The sequence below is a fragment of the Saccopteryx leptura genome, chromosome 3, assembly GCF_036850995.1.
Source record: "Saccopteryx leptura isolate mSacLep1 chromosome 3, mSacLep1_pri_phased_curated, whole genome shotgun sequence".
Taxonomy (NCBI): Eukaryota; Metazoa; Chordata; class Mammalia; order Chiroptera; family Emballonuridae; genus Saccopteryx; species Saccopteryx leptura.
Genome location: NC_089505.1, coordinates 168,982,582 through 169,002,331, shown reverse-complemented (window position 1 = coordinate 169,002,331; position 19,750 = coordinate 168,982,582). Strand labels below are relative to the sequence as shown.

General features: G+C 37.6%; 1 protein-coding gene across 11 annotated transcripts in view; it reads right to left on the bottom strand.

The window, feature by feature from the left end:
• Positions 1-19,750, bottom strand: part of ZNF644 (zinc finger protein 644) — a 128,729-nt gene that overhangs the window by 15,952 nt on the left and 93,027 nt on the right. For 7 of the 11 annotated variants that reach the window (XM_066376814.1, XM_066376812.1, XM_066376817.1 and 4 more), the window contains 2 exons: positions 16,301-19,328; positions 15,512-16,120 (listed from right to left, as the gene is read on the bottom strand). The exons of 3 other annotated variants lie outside the window; for them this stretch is intronic. In XM_066376814.1, coding sequence (XP_066232911.1) covers positions 15,512-16,120; positions 16,301-19,298 — 3,607 coding nt within the window. In that variant the 5' untranslated portion in view covers positions 19,299-19,328. Of the gene's footprint in view, positions 1-13,510; positions 13,634-15,511; positions 16,121-16,300; positions 19,329-19,750 lie in introns of those variants that run through there. One more of the 11 variants, XM_066376821.1, reaches the window with a different exon arrangement.

Below are 19,750 nucleotides of genomic sequence, written 5' to 3'. Positions count from 1 at the left end.
CACTGTGGAAAACAGTATGGAGATTCCTCAAGAAATTAAAAATCGAACTGCCTTTTGACACAGCTATCCCACTGTTAGGAATATACCCCAAGAACACCATAGCACTGTTTGAAAAGAAGAAATGCACCCCCATGTTTATGGCAGCATTGTTCACAATAGCAAAGATCTGGAAACAGCCCAAGTGTCCATCAGAGGACGAGTGGATTAAAAAGCTTTGGTATATATATACTATGGAATACTACTCAGCCATAAGAAATGATGACATAGGATCTTTTACAACAACATGGATGGGCCTTGATAACATTATACTGAGCGAAAGAAGTAAATCAAAAAAACTAAGAACTATGTGATTCCATACATAGGTGGGACATAAAGATGAGACTCAGACATGGACAACAGTGTTGGGGGTACAGGGTGGGGGAAGAGAGGGAGAGGGTTGGGGGAGGGCAGGGGCACAAAGAGCATGGCTTTTTAACATTTGCCATATTCCCCCTTTAATCTATAGACAGACAGCAAATATTTACTTATGGTGTTTCCACTATAAAGACTGCTGTCTTAGGGACAAATGCTGGTGAACTATTTCAGCAGTTCCTCCTTCTTCAAAGACTTGTATGTCAACATAGAGCTCCATGTTTCATAGGACATACTCAAGCTCACTCCATGCTCCCTGGAGCTTTTTAACACAAGGGAATGCCCTTTCTTTCTTTTTTGGTTGCATTTTTTCTTTTATTTATTTATTTTTTATATTTTTCTGAGGATGGAAATGGGGAGGCAGTCAGACAGACTCCCGCATGCGCCTGACTGGGATCCACCTGGCATGCCTACCAGGGGGGAATGCTCTGCCCATCTGGGGTGTTGCTCTGTTACAACCAGAGCCATTCTAGCGACTGGGGCGGAGGCCATGGGGCCATCCTTAGTGCCCGGGGTGGCTTTGCTCCGGTGGGGCCTTGGCTGCGGGAGGGGAAGTGAGAGACGGAGAGGAGGGAGAGGGGAAGGGGTGGAGAAGTAGATGGGCGCTTCTCCTGTGTGCTCTGGCCAGGAATCGAACCCGGGAATCCTGCACACCAGGCCAATGACTCCTACGGGTCTACCATATCATGCTTTTTACTTAAAAAAAAAAAAATTTACATTTCTTTTGAATGCTGATGAACAGGAGACACCAAATCTTTTTCACCTGCAAACTACTACCTTCTTTATTAGATCCAGCTAATAACACTGTTTTGTCTTTTTCCAAATAGCTCCAGATATATGGAAAAGATTTATATAGGCGGATGGGGATCCTCAAACCCCTCAGCGAGATCTTCTGAGCATGGCTTTTAAGATACCTAGAGGCAGAAAAAGCCCAATAGATCAGGGGAACTACCAGCTTTTAGGATACGCCCATAAAGGCTCCAACGCCCCAAAGGGGTCTCATAGGATGCCATCTGGGTCCTGCTTCAATAGTGGAAAGGAAGGTCATTGAGCTAAAGCCTGCCAGACTTACATGCCTCTGCTGTGAGGAAACAGGGACACTGGAAGGTAGGCTTCCCCCTCGCTCCTCTAAGGGAGGGTTCAGTCTCTTCCAGCCCTGCTCCAGCCACCTATGACCTAACCTTGCCCAGAAAGCTTGGGTTTGCCACTGAAGACTGAAGGTGCCCAGGGCCATCGGCCCCATCTAAGACACTGTGGATGAGCCTAGGGTATTTCTTCCAAGAAGCAGGTAAACTGATCTCATTTGCACAAGGGCCGCTTAACTATGTTTTGCCTGAATAGTCAGGTTTTTTATTCTTCCCTCAAAGATCTCTGTTGTGGGTGTTGATAGTCCTATTTTCTGCTGCTTTGCTTAATATATAGTGTTTCCTTTATCCCTCCTACCTCAATGTCCCACTCATATTTCAGGCTGGGACCTACTCCTAATTTAGAGCTCTCTTTCCCCCCTTTGCCAACTTGTATTATGAATTTACCTTTGCCACCCAGCTTAGTGTATCCCAAGGTTCTCCTTACCATGCCACAGTCGCAGAGCTCCAGGGAAAAGCTACCTGGTCTCAACTCTCCAGGCAGAGGAGAACAGAAGCTCCATATCCGTGCATGCTGCAAATGGCTTTTTCCAGTCTACCTGAATCATTACCAGCTAGAAGCAGCGGTCATTGGGACTTGGACATGAGCTGCAAAGTATAGAATGGTGACAACAATTCCAGTGCCATGCGGACTTTTCCTGGATGTGGACTTTTCCTGGACTCCTGCTCCCTGTGACAGCTCCTAACAGACTGAACTGTGGTTGGGTTGCATTTTTCAGGGATTTGGCATGGTGATGGGGTCAGTTTGGACTTGGTGAACATGTTAAGGACACTACTCTTTTATGGATTCTTGCTGTATTGGCCAAGAGTTTGCTTAAAGGCTTTTAATTACTGTAAAAAAAATAGAAGACTGGATAAAGAAGATGGGGCACATATACACCATGGTATACTATTCAGCTAGAAGAAATGATGACATCTGATCACTTACAGCAGAATCGTGGAACCTTGATAACAATATGCAGAGTGAAATAAGCGAATCAGAAAAAAACAGGAACTGCAGGATTCCATACATTGGTGGGACATAAAAGCGAGACTAAGAGACATGGACAGGAGTGTGGTGGTTACAGGGGGTGAGGGGAGGGAAGGGGGGAGAGGGGGAAGGGGAGGGGGAGGGGTACAAAGAAAACTGGATAGAGGGTGACGGAGGACGATCTCTCTTTGGGTGATGGGTATGCAACAGAACTAAATGACAAGATAACCTGGAAATGTTTTCTTTGAATATATGTACCCTGATTTATTGATGTCACCCCATTAAAATGCAACGTCCAAAAAAAAAAAAAAAAGACTGTCAAATAGCATTCCTAATTTTTATAACCAATGACCATCAAAAGTAGACACCATAAAATATAACAAATGGTACAAAACTCTTAGGCTTTATTCTCCTAAAAACAAACTTACTGGCCCTGGCCGGTTGGCTCAGCGGTAGAGCGTCGGCCTAGCGTGCGGAGGACCCGGGTTCGATTCCCGGCCAGGGCACACAGGAGAAGCGTCCATTTGCTTCTCCACCCCTCCGCCGCACTTTCCTCTCTGTCTCTCTCTTCCCCTCCCGCAGCCAAGGCTCCATTGGAGCAAAAGATGGCCCGGGCGCTGGGGATGGCTCTGTGGCCTCTGCCCCAGGCGCTAGAGTGGCTCTGGTCGCAATATGGCGACGCCCAGGATGGGCAGAGCATCGCCCCCTGGCGGGCAGAGCGTCGCCCCCTGGTGGGCGTGCCGGGTGGATCCCGGTCGGGCGCATGCGGGAGTCTGTCTGACTGTCTCTCCCTGTTTCCAGCTTCAGAAAAATGAAAAAAAAAAACAAAAAAAAAAAAAAACTTACTGATTCATTAAGTTTGCCTATTTGCTTTGCTATCATGGATAGCTGGATGATGAGGTGTTGTTAGAAAAATGACAGCCAGTTAGGTAATGAAGCCTAACCCTCCTAACCTCTTACCAGACACCTTGGTAGCTGATGCATTAACTATACTTGCAGTATACTCCCAGTAACAAGATTTAAAACTTTGAGCCATCTCTGTCTCTTTCCTCTTATTCTTCTAACTCTAACTAATCTGCCAAATATTCCTTATTTTTAATTCCATATTATCAACAGGACATCTATGTAATAAGTTTTCTTTACATTGCTGTTGTCACTGTCCTGGTTCAGGACTGCTAAGATTACATCACCTACAATTTCTCTACCTCCCAACAAAATCCTTTACATTTTTACAAATATTTATACTTTTAAAGCAAATTCTTAAATAAATAAATAAATAAATAAATAAATAAATGTATATTCTTTAAAAAAAAATTTGCTGGCCCTTCACAAAATTAATTCCAACACCACAGATCAGCATTCTAGCATTCTATGTCCTTTACCTGTTTAGCTCTATAGTCTCCTACTTCCTAGTATTTTCAATAAACTTGCCACATTGTCCCACATTGTTCCCTCCACAGGTATGCTCCTTCCCAGCCCCAAACCTCCATTTCCATTTCAATCAGCTATCTATCCTTCAGGGTCCATAACGAATGCTACTTCCAAAAGCCTTGCTGGGTCCTGGTCTAGCTGGAAGTACCTTCCTCTTTCCTCAGTTTTCCACCATGCTTCATGCACATGTTTCCAATGGCACTTACAATTTGTCCTGTATTATACAGTTACATATGTGTGTGCTTCTACTATATAGCAAAATCCAATTTATCTCTGCAGTACTAAGCACAATGCATAAACCACAATAAGAGCTGCCAAAAATTACCATTGAATTAGTGAATAAGTCAGCCATTCACTTTTAGTATAGTGAGCAAATAGCCCAATTCTTGCTGGTATAATAAAACAATTCATATCCATAAGGTTGGCTCTAAATACTCTGATGATTAAATTATACCCAATCTATTGTTTCACAAGGCAGATATAAGAACATTGTAGAAACATTATCAAAATGATTAGGATAAAATCAAGCTTGACATGAGTCTTCCACGACCTAGAAAGTTTACTCAACTTGAACAATTCTTTACCTTACTAATCCTGAATAAATGATACATTACTGTACTGAGAAATATATATATATATACCCCAGATATACCATTCAATGCAAAAACAGTACTACAGAGATAAGTTACAGCCAAGAAAACACAGAAACCCACTTTTCACTGTATTAGAGACAGCTGACTAAAATGCAAGGTTGACCATATCATTCCCCATTTTTTTGTCCCCCACCTTATTTTTAAAAAGCCTTCAATGACTTCCTAAAATTCTTAGCACGCATTCAAAACATCCACCCGATCTTTTCAACAATCCCATCTTTCCAAACATGAATATCTGAATTTTCCAGCCAGCACCTCTTCAATCTGCAATTTCATCCCTTTGTGCCACACTATGTTCTTCTCTCCACCTGGATGGTCTACTTTATTCTTCCTCAAACTATTCATCCTTCAAGTTCAGGGCCTTGCTGAAACATTATAAAGCCTTCTGTAACAGTACCTGTGTACTTAACCCACTGGATCATGATTATGTTTATGCAGCTGAAGGGCAAGGTGGTTACAGCCTCCAAGCTAGCACAGTCCTAGTGCAATAACTAAAGTTTTTGTTGAATAAATGAAAATTTTCTTTGACTACTTGTTTTATTTTTTTCTCTCTCATTTTAAACATAATGACAAGAAACATACCAGCATAAACTATTTTTGTTTTTTTTCTTTTTAAGCTCTATTTAACAATGAGACAAATAGTAAAGGGAGAAGAAAGGAACACAACTTAATTCCAAACGTCCCTCAAAAGGACTAGTCTAAAATTCCTTGCATTCCCACATTTACATTCAACATAACATTTATCTTATACTATGTTGCAGTTTTGTAATTTTGATAGTTTTATATGTATTGCCAGGAATTCTTTAATCAGTTCTTTGATGACAGGCATGATTCATACTTCTTATATGCTTCCTATACAGCCTAATCTGAAGGAATTATTAAGGTGTTTGCTTTAACTAGAAGCTGGTTTGCTCATTTAGAGTTTAATCATAAAAACTTTCTACTTGTACTCTTTTAGGCTAAATAAATCACTATAAAAGCATGCAATTTCTTAAAGATGCAGTATTTTAATAATATTTAAGAAGACACTGCCGAAACACTCATCAAAAGGACAAGTAAATCAATGCATCTTGAGAAGCTTTCACAATACTAATTTTTTTCTCCCATCACAGCAGAAAATGTTCCTATAGCACTTTCCATAATATAAGATTACTTTTCTGGTGGCTCATACAGCCAACTCAGCACCTGGCACTGTGGTATGTGTCCATTAGCACTTGTTGCAGACCTCTGTGACCAATTATGTCATTATAGTTGAAAATAAGCAGCAGATCCTATTAGGTAGCATGCACTTAAAAATACTATTCCACTTAAAAATCCATGGTATAAAACAATAAAACAGCTACTCTACTAAAAAATTAATGCAGATATATAGCATTACTGGTATAATAATGACTAAAAGGCTCTACTACCAATTTTTTAAGTTTTTTCTTTTCTCATTGAAAAGTCATTCTTTAATTACCTTGGTGAGTCTTTTGTTGAAGAATGGCAACAATCATGGTTTATTTCCACAATGTTATTATGGAAGTGTTCTGAAAATAATAAGATAAAGCCCTTCCCTCAATTATACTTGTATATAAAATATTTTTCCTACATTAATTTTAAGTAACTATAAATTTCTAATTTACTTTAAATACCAAAAGATCAGCATTTGATTAAAAATGATATATAAATTTGAATTTAATGAGGAAAATGTACTTGCCACATAAGTGGTATGATTTCTAAAATATTTCTATTATTGATTCTAGTCAGTGTCAGTCCATAGAGAAAGAGTCACTTAAGGGAGTGTTTTTAATCCGTGGGTAGTGATTCCTTATTGCAGTGGTTTTCAAACTTTTTGAAGTTGGGGCGCATTAAAAATCCTACAAATAGTTGTAGGTGCACTATATACAAATTTCTGAGAAATGTTATAATAATTAAGTCAAATAAATACTAAAGAAAAAATATAAAGTCCAAGCATGCTTTTATGGTAATTAAATGAAATAAATACAACAAAATTATATTTATTCTGACATTAAAAAAACATTTTTATGTTACATTTTTTGTTATGCTTTTTAGAATTCGTAAAAAAGAGGGGTTAAAAAATTAAAAAACAACAAAAAGTTATCTTTATATATATATAGATACATTCTTAGTAAGATTTAGTAAATTCGGCAGGTCCTGGCGCGAATTTGTTAAGTTTTCTCATTCTTGTGTTTGTAAGAAACATGAGCCTGATATGTCCTAGCAATTTCTTCAATGTTTGGGCATGTATTTGAAAGGCAAACTCTCATTTCCTCGTCAATACATTGAAGAATTCCTCTCTTTTTACTCTTAATTGTGTTGAGGGTAGAAAATCCTAATTCACATAAATAGGATGTTGAAAAATGTAGTAAAATATTCAAAGCTTTTTTAGATATTGCCACATACTCTTCTTTTATAGAAACCCAAAAGGCTTCAAGAGACAATTCCTTATGTTTAATCATCAATCCACGATCAGTGGATGTAGCTGCCAGTTCTTTTTCTGTTAATGTTAAACCAAAATCACCCGAAGCTTCCATGAATGGGTTTCTAATCCAATCCTATTGTTCAGTGTTAAGTGATGGAAAATGCTATAAATTAAGTTCTGCCCGTCAGCCTTCAAGTCCTATTTTATTTACACTTAACTTTTGCTCACTTCCAGAATCAGATTCTTCAATATCACGCTTCTTTTTGAGAAATCTATCCATTTTATTTGGGTGGGTTTATCTAAAAATAATATAATGATGTGTTAATAATAAATATAATAATGATGTGTTAACAAAAAGAGCGGTATTTCCGTAATGAAATGGTATAATAGAGTAACTATATTTATTTTTATATCTGGGCACATGCCATAAACCAGCACAGCTAGTAATTCCAGGTCCCGAGTGGGAAGAGTGTGGAATTAAGAAAATACGGGATTGGGAGGGCCCTGTAATTACTGCTGGCAAGAACAAAGCGCGCCCAAAAACTGCATCTACTTTATTTATAGGGCAAAGTGAGGCCATTAGCAAATTTTAACTTTACACCAAACAAAGGAAAGGAGAAACTTGCCTCCAGTCTTTCTGGGGGAACATGAGTAGTGTAAACAATCCAGCACCACAGCTTAACAGCCTTTTGCAACCTAATCAGGCAAGAGAGGTGCGGGATCGGGCAGATTGTCAGTTTACAACCAATTCCCCACACCTCTCTTTCTCCCAAAAACCTAAACTCCAAAAACCCTGTTGGTTTTTTGTCCCCAACAGGCACGTGTTTCTCTGGAATTCCATAGGTGCACCTGGAAATCTTCTAGAGTGCACCAGTGTGCCCTGGCGCACACTTTGAGAACCACTGCCTTGTTGGGTAAATCAATTTACTGGGTCATGACCAGCATTAACTTTTAATGAAAAATAATAAAATAGAAATTATTAGAGGGCATCAGAGTCAATTCAGGTGAGTAAATAAGTAGGTGTATAACTGAGTTTGTATAAAGGATCAAGATGATAAATAGAGTCCCCCCAAAAATGTTGAACACAACTGTTATATTTTATTTTTTTCTTTTTTTAAATTAATTAATTTATTTATTTTTATTTTATTTATTCATTTTAGAGAGGAGAGAGAGGGAGAGAGATAGAGAGACAGAGAGAGAGACAGGGGGGAGGAGCTGGAAGCATCAACTCCCATATGTGCCTTGACCAGGCAAGCCCAGGGTTTTGAACCGGCGACCTCAGCATTTCCAGGTCAATATATTTTATTTTTTTCAAGAGATAATAAGATTGTGCAAACATGTATTTACCTTACTGATATATTTTATTTCACAAGATTCCCTCTACTCAGACTTTATTTCCCCTTCTTCACCTGTTGTACTTTGAGCTCAGTTTTTTTGGTTTCTGATTGCAGATTAAGAAAATACTATATATCAATACTTTGTCTTAAACAATTTTAAATATTTTAGAAATTTTAATAACCAGGGCGACCATATAGTTTATTGTCTAATCCAGGACACTATGAAAGAAGCACTATTATTCGGTTGGAAAAAAAGGGATAAACCAGCGTCAATGGTTTTTTTTTTTTGAAGCTGGAAACAGGGAGAGACAGTCAGACAGACTCCCGCATGCGCCCGACCAGGATCCACCCGGCACGCCCACCAGGGGGCGACGCTCTGCCCACCAGGGGGCGATGCTCTGCCCATCCTGGGCGTCGCCATGTTGCGACCAGAGCCACTCTAGCGCCACAGAGCCATCCCCAGCGCCCGGGCCATCTTTGCTCCAATGGAGCCTTGGCTGCGGGAGGGGAAGAGAGAGACAGAGAGGAAAGCGCGGCAGAGGGGTGGAGAAGCAAATGGGCGCTTCTCCTGTGTGCCCTGGCCAGGAATCAAACCCGGGTCCTCCGCACGCTAGGCCGACGCTCTACCGCTGAGCCAACCGGCCAGGGCCTCAATGGTTATTTTATTAATAACTTATAACATTGTATTCTTAATGCTGCCAGTATAAAAAAGATATTTAAATAAAATGTTATTAAACACCAAGCGGTTCAAAAGAATTTAATACGAACTTTATGAAATTTCTAATGTTAAATGAAAATTAAATGTTATTAGATTGTTTGTATAAGGAATTAACCAGGAACCAATTTGTATGAACATGTAAATCATTAATCTACAGAGAACAAAACCTAAAAAAGAAGTCTACCAATAGTACAATCTACATTAATTGTAATAAATTCTTGAAAAAGAAGTATGCTTTGAATTTACAATATAAATATAAAGGCAACCTTTTTGTACGAGTCTCTTTAGACAAAATCCACTTAAAAAAGTAAAACAGCTTCTTAAATAACTTTCCACAATTGAAGGCATATGGAAGTTATTAAATAATTTATTTGAACCTACCCAATGGATGATAAACTGGGTCAGTTCTGGGTAAAATTTTAATTTGTAAAGTTTATTCTTTTCTGACAAATTAATTCTTGTCCCCAAAATTGCTACCTCTTCCATCTCTTTAATTCTGAAGCTTTCCTACTTTCTTCATCATTTCCTTTTACTAAAATTATGAAGACTGTTACATTTTAATTTGTATTTGTGACCATTATCAGTTAGTTTTGATGCCAAATAGTTCTGGCATTTCAAGCATCTTTTAACTCTTTTATAATAATAAAATAAAAGATTTCTTAGGGCTCCTAATTCCCAGTCCTGTGTTTTTTCCACTTCCTTTTTTATGCACTACCAGAGAAAGGGTCCATGAATGATAATCATCACATTTAATTTATGGATGAATGATTGCATGTTTCTGGGATAGCCCATCACTTATCACTTTTATAAAATTCTCAATTGGGTCAGTGAACAACCCCCAACCCCCCCACCCCCCCCCCCCCCCACACACACAAATTGAGAACCATCACATTAGAATTATTTGAGTCATCAGTAAATAAGTATTTGGGGAAACAGAGACACATCCTTTCGGTCTATTCAGGACGGCTACAATATTTCTTCCTCCTCAAAAGGCCACCAGTCCCACAGACAAGGACAGGAGCTGGTGGCTTCTAGGAAGGCTTGGGACTTTATGCTATTACCGGTAACCAGGCAGGCCTTTAGTATTTAGGGGTAGCTAAGATTTTCTTCACAGGCCATATAATTAAAATCTACATGAATGAAAAGGAAACGAGGAACACAGCTTCTAGACATTCTTATAGAGGCTTTGGCCTTAACTATTTTCCTTTTACATTGTTCCGACTTTCTGATATACTTGGAATACGGTAAGGTTTTTTTAAAAATGACTTATTTTATTCCTCAAAACAGTATATACATATTCTTGAAAAGTAGTACTTTTTACTCATATGAGTTGATGAATCCCTTATAAAATATCTTCTGTATAGCTCCCCTTATAATACCCCATTAGAATCCTCCAGGACCATAGTTTGGGACCACTGCTGTATATCAGTGAAACTTACATGGGGAGAAAGAGACATGTGAAGTTTAAATATAATATAAAATTTTCTAACTGAAAAACAAAAACATTATTAAAACTGATTTTCAGAAAACTTTTTAGTTGGCATGAATAAGCAGCAAAGACATCATTTGTATAGCTCTCTTGGTCAAGATTTTAAAAATTGGGGAAAAGTTCCAGAATTTCCAAAAAAAAAAAATGAAGTACGAGTATTGTATGTTTCTTTTTTTTCTTTTTTTTTTTTTTTCTGAAGCTGGAAACGGGGAGAGACAGACTGACTCCCGCATGCGCCCGACCGGGATCCACCCGGCACGCCCACCAGGGGGCGACGCTCTGCCCACCAGGGGGCGATGCTCTGCCCCTCCGGGGCGTCGCTCTAGTGCGACCAGAGCCACTCCAGCGCCTGGGGCAGAGGCCAAGGAGCCATCCCCAGCGCCCGGGCCATCCCTGCTCCAATGGAGCCCCGGCTGTGGGAGGGGAAGAGAGAGACAGAGAGGAAGGAGGGGGTGGGGGTGGAGAAGCAAATGGGCGCTTCTCCTATGTGCCCCGGCTGGAAATCGAACCCGGGTCCCCCGCACGCCAGGCCAATGCTCCACCGCTGAGCCAACCGGCCAGGGCCTATTGTAGGTTTCTTAAAAGTGGTATGGGCTGTGGAAAAGCCCACCCTAGACTTTCTTCAACTTTTTATTTTCTCTCTTTGCCCTAGGACTGCCAAACACTTTATATTTTCTAATACTTCTGACATTTTGGTTAATATTTAATGATATTTTAAAAATAATACCGCCCTTTTTTCTTGATGTCCAAAGAAATACATTCCTATTCATTCTATATATGTTTTTCTCTAGTAATGAAATGATTTAGATAATAAAATGTTCATCTGAATGCACCCTTGGTCAATGAAAGGCTACTATCAGTTACTTATAAACATTTAGTACTGTTTTCAAAGATTTTCACATGAGGTAAAAGCATTTCTTAATGGACTACAAAATCTGTACTAATAAATCTACCTTCACAGAACAGAACATTTTCTAAAGTCCTCCAAAATCTAATCCAGGCCTCACCGTTTTTTGAATCCTTACTCTTTCCAGTTAGACTCTTGTTTATTCAGTTTTCACTAGAATGCCCCCAAATTAAACCCAACTTTATTTTAGGATTTTCAATTACTTTCATTCTGTATGTGTTATATAATAGTGACTAAAGCAAAGGTCTAGGGTAAGAAACCTTTGATTTGAACTTCAAATTTGCTAATAATTACAAAAGTTTGTGAAACTTAAGTTCCCTAAGCCTTTGTTCCTGGTAACAATGAGAGAATTATAGTACCTATAACTAATGGTGTTTGTGAAGATAAATGGTATGCATGTAAGCTGCAGAGCACGGTGCCTGCCACAATAACAAGTGTTCAATAAAAGTTAGAGACTATGACAATAATGATGATTTTATTTCTCAGTCTTATCTTTTCACCACCTCCCTGTCTCCACTGTCTGCAATCATCTTTCAGGCTTGATGATGGTGGGAGTAATATAATAAAAACTAAAACTTCACAGTACAAGGACTAATCCAGTGAATTCCCTTCCTTTTAATATAAATGGTCAACAGTCATCCCTGGACATTTGTATATCAAGTTAAAGGACAAAGCAAAGAAGTAGAAGAAATTAGTATGAATACAAGTATATTTTTGGTAGCAAGAACATATTGGATGTAAACCATAAGAAGATAAAAGAAAAAAAAGTTGGGAAACCAACAACTGGAAGAAAGCAGAAGGCAGTGATCTAAAAGAGCAAGAGAAATAAAAAGACTGAAAGAGCCTGACCAGGCGGTAGCACAGTGGATGGAGCATCGGACTGGGATGCAGAGGACCCGGGTTCAAGATCCCGAGGTTGCCAGTTTGAGTGCTGGCTCATCTGGTTTGAGCAAAAGCCCACCAGCTTGAACCCAGGGTCGCTGGCTACAGCGGGGGGTTACTCGGTCTGCTGAAGGCCCATGGTGAAGGCACATATGAGAGGGCAATCAATGAACAACTAAGGTGTCGCAACGCGCAATGAAAAATTAATGATTGATGCTTCTCATCTCTCTCCATTCCTGTCTGTCTGTCCCTGTCTATCCCTCTCTCTGACTCACTCTCTGTCTCTGTAAAAAATAAAAAAATAAAAAAATAAAAAAGACTGAAAGAAAAATTTTAGGCAAAAGGATTTATGCAGACCTATTTAGTAGAGAGTATATTTTAAGATGTGAGAGAAATGAGATTTGCTAAAGCAGGGTAGCTTGAAAGGCTACAACGAAAAGAGCAACGCATTTTGTAGAATAAAAAGCAGTATTACAGTAAGCTAAAAATTTTTTTTAGCAAACTAGCAGGATAAAGAGGTATCTGTAAAGTTGAGCTAATCAACCAAAAATAACACAGAAATGTGCGTGTTAACATTTATGTGGACAGCTATATTCATTTATCCTAAATACACTATAGGGGCATTAAAAAAATCTATTCAGTTGTCAACGGGACCATTACTAAGGCCTGCCCTTTAAAGTCTATCTATAGACTAATAAAAATCATTAGTTTAATTAGTTTTCTAATCAAGCTACATAGTTGAAATTTCATAATAATCTCCTTTTTTATCTAATAAAGCATTTTTAAAATCCGAAGTGTCTTAATAATCTACTAACAAAAATAAATTTAAAAGTAAAAAATGGTATAATTTAAAAATCAATGGGGATAATGTAGATTCAGAAGTTTCACACCTCTTTTGGGTTATTTTTTCCTAAGTCAGTAAGAGCCAAATAAAAAATAAAAACTTGTTTAAAATTATATTTAACAGTTTACAAGTTGCTGAAATTTAATGTGTACTCAGACTTGAATGCTGCTTACCAAAAAAAGCCATGAATATCATCTGATTTAGCAACAGTCTGGTGAGAAGAAAAGTGCACTGTATCAAACAGACCTGTTGTATTATCTGGTCAAACAGACCTGCTGTGTTATCTGGTCAAACATACCTGTACAAGTCAAAAGGCCAGCACTCTTCTTTCGTGCATAAGCGCGTAAGTGGTTGGACAGGCTAACAGCACTTGTAAACGTCGTATTGCAATGCACACATGTTCTAAGCTTCACAGGCATACCTATCATTCAAAAGAAAACTATAATCCAGTTCTACTTCAAAAAGTGAAATTTTCTTAGCTAAAAGTGTGAAGAAAAGTACCGCAATAAAGATGGCTTAAAAAATGTGCACTGAATTAGCTTAAGTTAAAGCAAAGAGGGGGAATTCAGTTAATTATTATTAGTTTGTAGTTAGTATTTAAAGCCAACCCATGCTCTTAAGAAAGGTAGAAGAGAAGTGTGTCTTGAATCAAGAAGCTCCTCTAGATTTAACATCTATTATCATTTTCTTGCAGATTTCTGTGTTAACCAGATCATTTTCTAAATCTAAAATACAATCCTGTGATTTGGATAACATAGCTCTGCTGAGAAGTTTCAAAGTTCACAATGTTATCAATAAAAAATAAAATTTAAAAGTCTAGTTAGCAAAGTGGTAATTAAAGCGTTTTACCCACAAAACTGGAAAAGGCTCAATACTAAATTAAATTTAGGCTTTCTGATGAAGGCGGGCAGAAAAGGTGGTAAGACACACCACTGAATAGCTGTCAGACACGTTTTATTCAGGGCATTATATTCACTGCTCTGTGCAATCAATAATGAAAGTTAATGATTTTAGTTTTTTGCTAAAATCCTTGTGCTACGTAAGTTATAAACAAACTAGTAACATCCTTACCATCTCAGGAAAGAAAACATGACTGAACAATAAGAAACCCGTAACTTCTCAGATAACCCTCACTGCACAACATGTTTTAATTGGTTTCAACATTTCTGTGATAGCTACAACTACGCTTTCTCTCTGAAGTGTACTGCACCTTGGTCAACAAGCTAATACATTCTTCTCACATTTTACCCTTCTCAAAAATGTTGAAAATTTAACTTTAAAAGACTCTATATGAAAGAAAGAACCCTGGTAACCAGAAGCCCATACAAGATAACCATTTTCAGAACACTCACAATGCAAGATAATCTTTTCTTAAATCAAAACTGCCTTAGAAATAATTGAGAGAACCCAATTCTGCCCAAAGTAAACAAATCAAGTGTACAGTAATTTTAACAGTATTAACCCACTTATCAACTTTTACCTTAGACACATTTGACTCAGGGTTAAAATTATGAGACCACAGAATTTAATCTTCAACATTCTTAAACTCCAAAAGAAACCTATAAAGACACAAAATTTTTCTAGTCTTAAAGTACAAACCAGACAGTAATACCAAATAGCTTGGCTATTTTATCTACCACATCATTTGCCAAGGCATATAGAATACTCCTTTGAAAAAGAAAAGCTATTGGTACACAAGCACATCTGTTCTGTTCTGTTAGAACACTATTGTAAAAACAAATGTTTCATACAACAGTTCTCCAAAACCAAACTATTCCATATTCAATGAGGAATTTGAAAGGGAGAAGTTTCTTTGGGTTAATCATAACACACAACATACACCAACCCATTCAGTTTAAATATTTTGTTTTATTTTACCTAAGCAGTAGGAAAACCAACAGCTAATTCTTGAAAACATTATTACCTTGAAGCACAGGCAAAAATATGACAGAGGTATTTTGTCTTTTCAGTAATGCTATGCTTTTGAACAACATCAACCTCCCACTTACAGAACCATCTCCCAGTCACAGAAAATTTTATTTTTACAGATCAGCTTTTTGTTTGTTTTTGCTTCTGTTCTCACCTTACATTCTGACCAAAAAATGAGACACAAGAGAATTCAGTGCTGGTGAGAGGATCAACTGATGATGTTTATAGAAATGACAATATAAACAATCTCTGCTCTGCAAAAAAAAGCAGCTTAAAAAGATTCTAAGAAAGGATTTTCTACAATATTCCAATAAAACAAGCATAATTACATTGTTTAAATTATGTAAGATAGTCATAAATGTCCTCTTACCTGAGTGCATAGTCAAGTCCATTTTTTGTGGTTGATACATCAATGAACTATCTTCATTTAATGGAAGAACACATTTCTGAACAAATCTCTTTCTTGCAGTTTGATTATGGATCTTTTGAGGAAAGATGGCAGAATTCCTTTCTTCTCCCATCCTTTTATTTTTAAGCAGTTCTATCAATGTAAGAGACTGATTCCTTTTCCCACTAGGCAGCAGTTCTGGTTTTGTTTCATCATATTCACTTAAGAAACTCAAACCTTCTTCCTCTGATGCAGACACTGATAAAGCTTCAGTCTTTAGGCCATTACGGTATGCTTCAAGAGGTATAACATTTTGAGATAGAAAGTCATCACTTGATGCAAGTTTTTGAGCTACAAATGGTCTGGGAATAATACGACGACTGTTCAGTGCCTTCAAGATTTTTTCATATTTTTCTTCATTTTGCATCATCTCATTCAGAACACAGATTGGTGATTTGTGAGCATCCCACTTGGTCTTTCCAAGTCTTTTCAGGTGGCCTCTAACATGATTTGATAATCCAATTTTAGTATCAAACCAACCACCACAGAGCTGACAAGTATGTTCAGAAGTGGTTTCAGACTTCTCTATAGCTAAAAAAAATTTTTTAAGAGTAATATCAGAATTTTTTACAAATTGACCATCTTAAAGCCAATTAACTCTGAAATATGAAATTATGTGATGCTAAGAAAAACCAAAATTGAGCAAAACTTTCAAATCCTTTGAATTTGAATAAAGACACATAAGCCAAAAGTATCTATAGGAAAACTTACCTTTTCTAACTCGCTTAACAGGTGTCCCTGTGCCAGTTCTTTTGAAATGTTGCATTTTGTCACTTGTGGCTATTTGTTCTGGTGATACAACATGACGGGCTTCATAGCTTAATCCTGCTCGATGAAGATGTCCCCGGACGTGATTTGACAACCCAACACCTGTTTCAAATGTTGCTGGGCAGTAAGGACAAGATTTCTTCTCAAGAGACAAATCAGTCCAATGAAAAACAGAACTATGCTTTGACAGTGAAGTTTCTGCATTTTCTAAATGCTGAGGATCATGTATGTCATGTAAAAAGTTATTAGTTCCAGTATCTTCATAATATTCAAAATAAAAGCCATCATTTTGATCATAACTAAGGGTAGCATTTTCTCCAGGCTCTTGACCTTCCACCTTGCTTTTAAATAAAGGAAATAAATTTACATGTTCTTGATTAATATTGTTATAGGTTTCATCTTCTATAGCTTGTGTAGTGTAGTCACCTAGCTCAATATTATCCCAGGAACTTTCATCTTCTGTTTCATAGCTATCTTTCTTTTCAGCAGAATTAAGTTTCTGCAAAACAACAACAGTCATTTTATGCAAGAAATCTGGATAGCTATCCAAGTCTTCTCCTCCAGCAGAACTTTCCTTCTTAGATTGCTTAACTATTCTCTTCACAGATACACGCCTCTGGTCTTTGAAGCTTCCTGGCCTCTTGTTGTCAGAGCTGTGAGAGTCTGAAATAAAACTATTGTTGTGAGAATTACTTGATGATGAAAAGAGATGTAAAGAATTCAATGAATTAGCTTCTTCTTTTTTGAAATGCAGAGGATATGATTCACCTGATTTTTTGATCATTCTATAGTTTGCATATTTGTGTCGATATAAATAGTTGCTATTTGCCTTGGCATTAGATTTTTCTTTTGCTGCTTGATGGAAATACTTAGGTTTTTGGTCAATGCTGCTTTTAATCATTACAGTCTTATGAGAATTGTTTTGATTGCACACATTTACACCGCCTGACTGCGCAATGCTTTTCCGAGCTTTTTGTACTCTGTGTGGCCGCTTATGGAATTTTGGAAAACTACTTGATTGTGAGGATGATCCATATGTTCGCTTTACATCCTGTTTTAAAGCAGAGTTCTTTGGAAATGTGGTTGACTGTTGCTTAATTAATGGTTTAGTGCTATCATTAACTACAGGTCCTTCAAGGATGTTACTTTTTCTTTTACCAAGTCCAAGAGCACTACCAAATGAATCAGTGCATGACGATGAATGCAAGTACTCCATGTGTTTTTTCAAAATACTTCTGGCTGAAGTAGTAAAAGGACACATCTTACATACGTAGGTAGCTGATTTTTTGGATGATCCCGTAGCAGAGTCTTTCATGAAAGTCTTTTTTTGCGTTTTTCTCTGGGCTGTATCAGAACTGACAATAGGGCATTTTACCACTGCTCCATGGGCGATGCCTCGATGGCATTCCAATTCATTTTCTGTCACTGCCATAAAGTTACACTCTTCACAGCAGTAGTACCTTTTATCCTTTTCATGGGTTTTAGCATGTTGCACAAATGTTTTAGGGCAATTGGTACCAAATACACACTGGGGACACTGTAATCGTGCATTTCTTCCTTCATCCTGAAGTTCTTTCAACTCACGAATTTCTTCCATCAATTTCTGTCTTCTTTCTTGGTGAATAATCATATGCTTTAGAAGTGAGTTACGATCTCGAAATGTCCGCCCACATTCCCTACAAGCATATGGCCTTGGGACATTAAGATGGCGAAAGTGACTATTCCCATCCAAATGATACATCATATGCCTATGGAGGTGCTTTTTCTCCCTAAAATTCACATTGCACTTTGTACAGGGGTAGAATGATGGCTCTTCGTTGCTGAAAGTTGCAGGTGACTCAGAATCACTTTCTTCACATTTTTTTTTTAAGGTATTTGAAAGAAAAGTGCTAGTATGACCAGGTGAACTGTCTTCTCCACACTTATCTGGATTATAAATTAGATGTTGAAAAGCATCCACAGATTCCAAGTCTTCATCAGTTGATTCAGGCTTCACTTTTGACAATGCGTATTTCTGTGAGTCTATTGCTTCATTCTGTTCCAGAAAATCTACGTCTAGCATCTTTGACTTAGTGGGTATACAATTAGAATCACTAAAGCAATCCTCAGTATAACGAGTTATTTTGCTTACATCCATTTTTCGCTTTCTTTTTTTTTCTAAACCTCCTTTAGAATGAAGAGGAGCTTTATCCACTGTCTCTTCATTAGTCATAAGAAACTGAATGAACTCTTTTTGGGGGTCCCAGTTTGTATCATTTTCTGACCTAAATTCATCTGTACCTGAGGAAATTCCTGTTAATGTATTGACACAATCATCTTTTATCAATAAATCTTCACTACCTTCACCCACCTCTACTTGATTTATTAAAGTGCTATCTGATTTTACACTACTCCCTACCGAATTTTGAATGTCACAACCAACTGAAGCAGAGGTAGGTAGTTTTTTAATGGAATGGGTTGGATTCTTAGCATGTGCTACATCTGATAACAAAAACAAAACTTGGTGTTGACTTGCTTTCTGTGGTGTAGACAACTGAAGATCAGCTGCCACCTTTGAAGTTGAACAAGAGTCTGTCGTTGGCTGATCCACAGGCTGCCCAGTGGTTAAAGATACACTGCCTTTATTCATAATGGAAGTCTTAGCTAAGGAGGAGTGTGAAACTGGTCCATTAACAGCAGATCCTTTAGGCAAGGTAAAGTTTTCACTAGAAACAGCAGGAGCACCAGCATGTATAAATAGATTAGACTGGCCTCCACTTAAGGCTTTTTCAGATTTGTCCTTTGACAGTTCTTCAGGCAGAGTGAACGTATTACTATTCTGAAATGTCTGACAATCTTTTGGTTTATGAACTCCACTCTCTTTGTCAGATATAAAACTGTTGTCATCTAGGAGTTCTTCTTTAGCACCAGTAATATCGGTGTTTATCTTCAAATCATCCATATTGTTGGCAAGCCATTTAACACATTTAGTCTAGAAAATGGAAAAAAAAAATTTAGATTTGCATGAAAAAAAATACTATTAGAATATATGGAGAGTTGAAAGTACACATTTTTATTAGCTTAATTATACACTTTATATTGAGATCCTAACAATTTCCTAAGAATAAAGAAACACTTAAAATTGAACATTTAAAAGTGCTCTTGTGCGTAACAACCCAATAGTACATATACACAAAATCTCTAGGAGAAAGCAACATAAACACATACACAAAAACATACACAATATAAATATGCTACAAATGAAGAAAAAACTTTGAAATCTCATACATACATTGCTAATAAAAAAAAAAACCTCACTTAAGTAGATTTATTAGAGAGAGTTTCCTTGAACTATTTTCTTACCCTACTCTTAGAAATGGCCACATTAGCCTCACTGGGTAGCTCAGTTGGTTA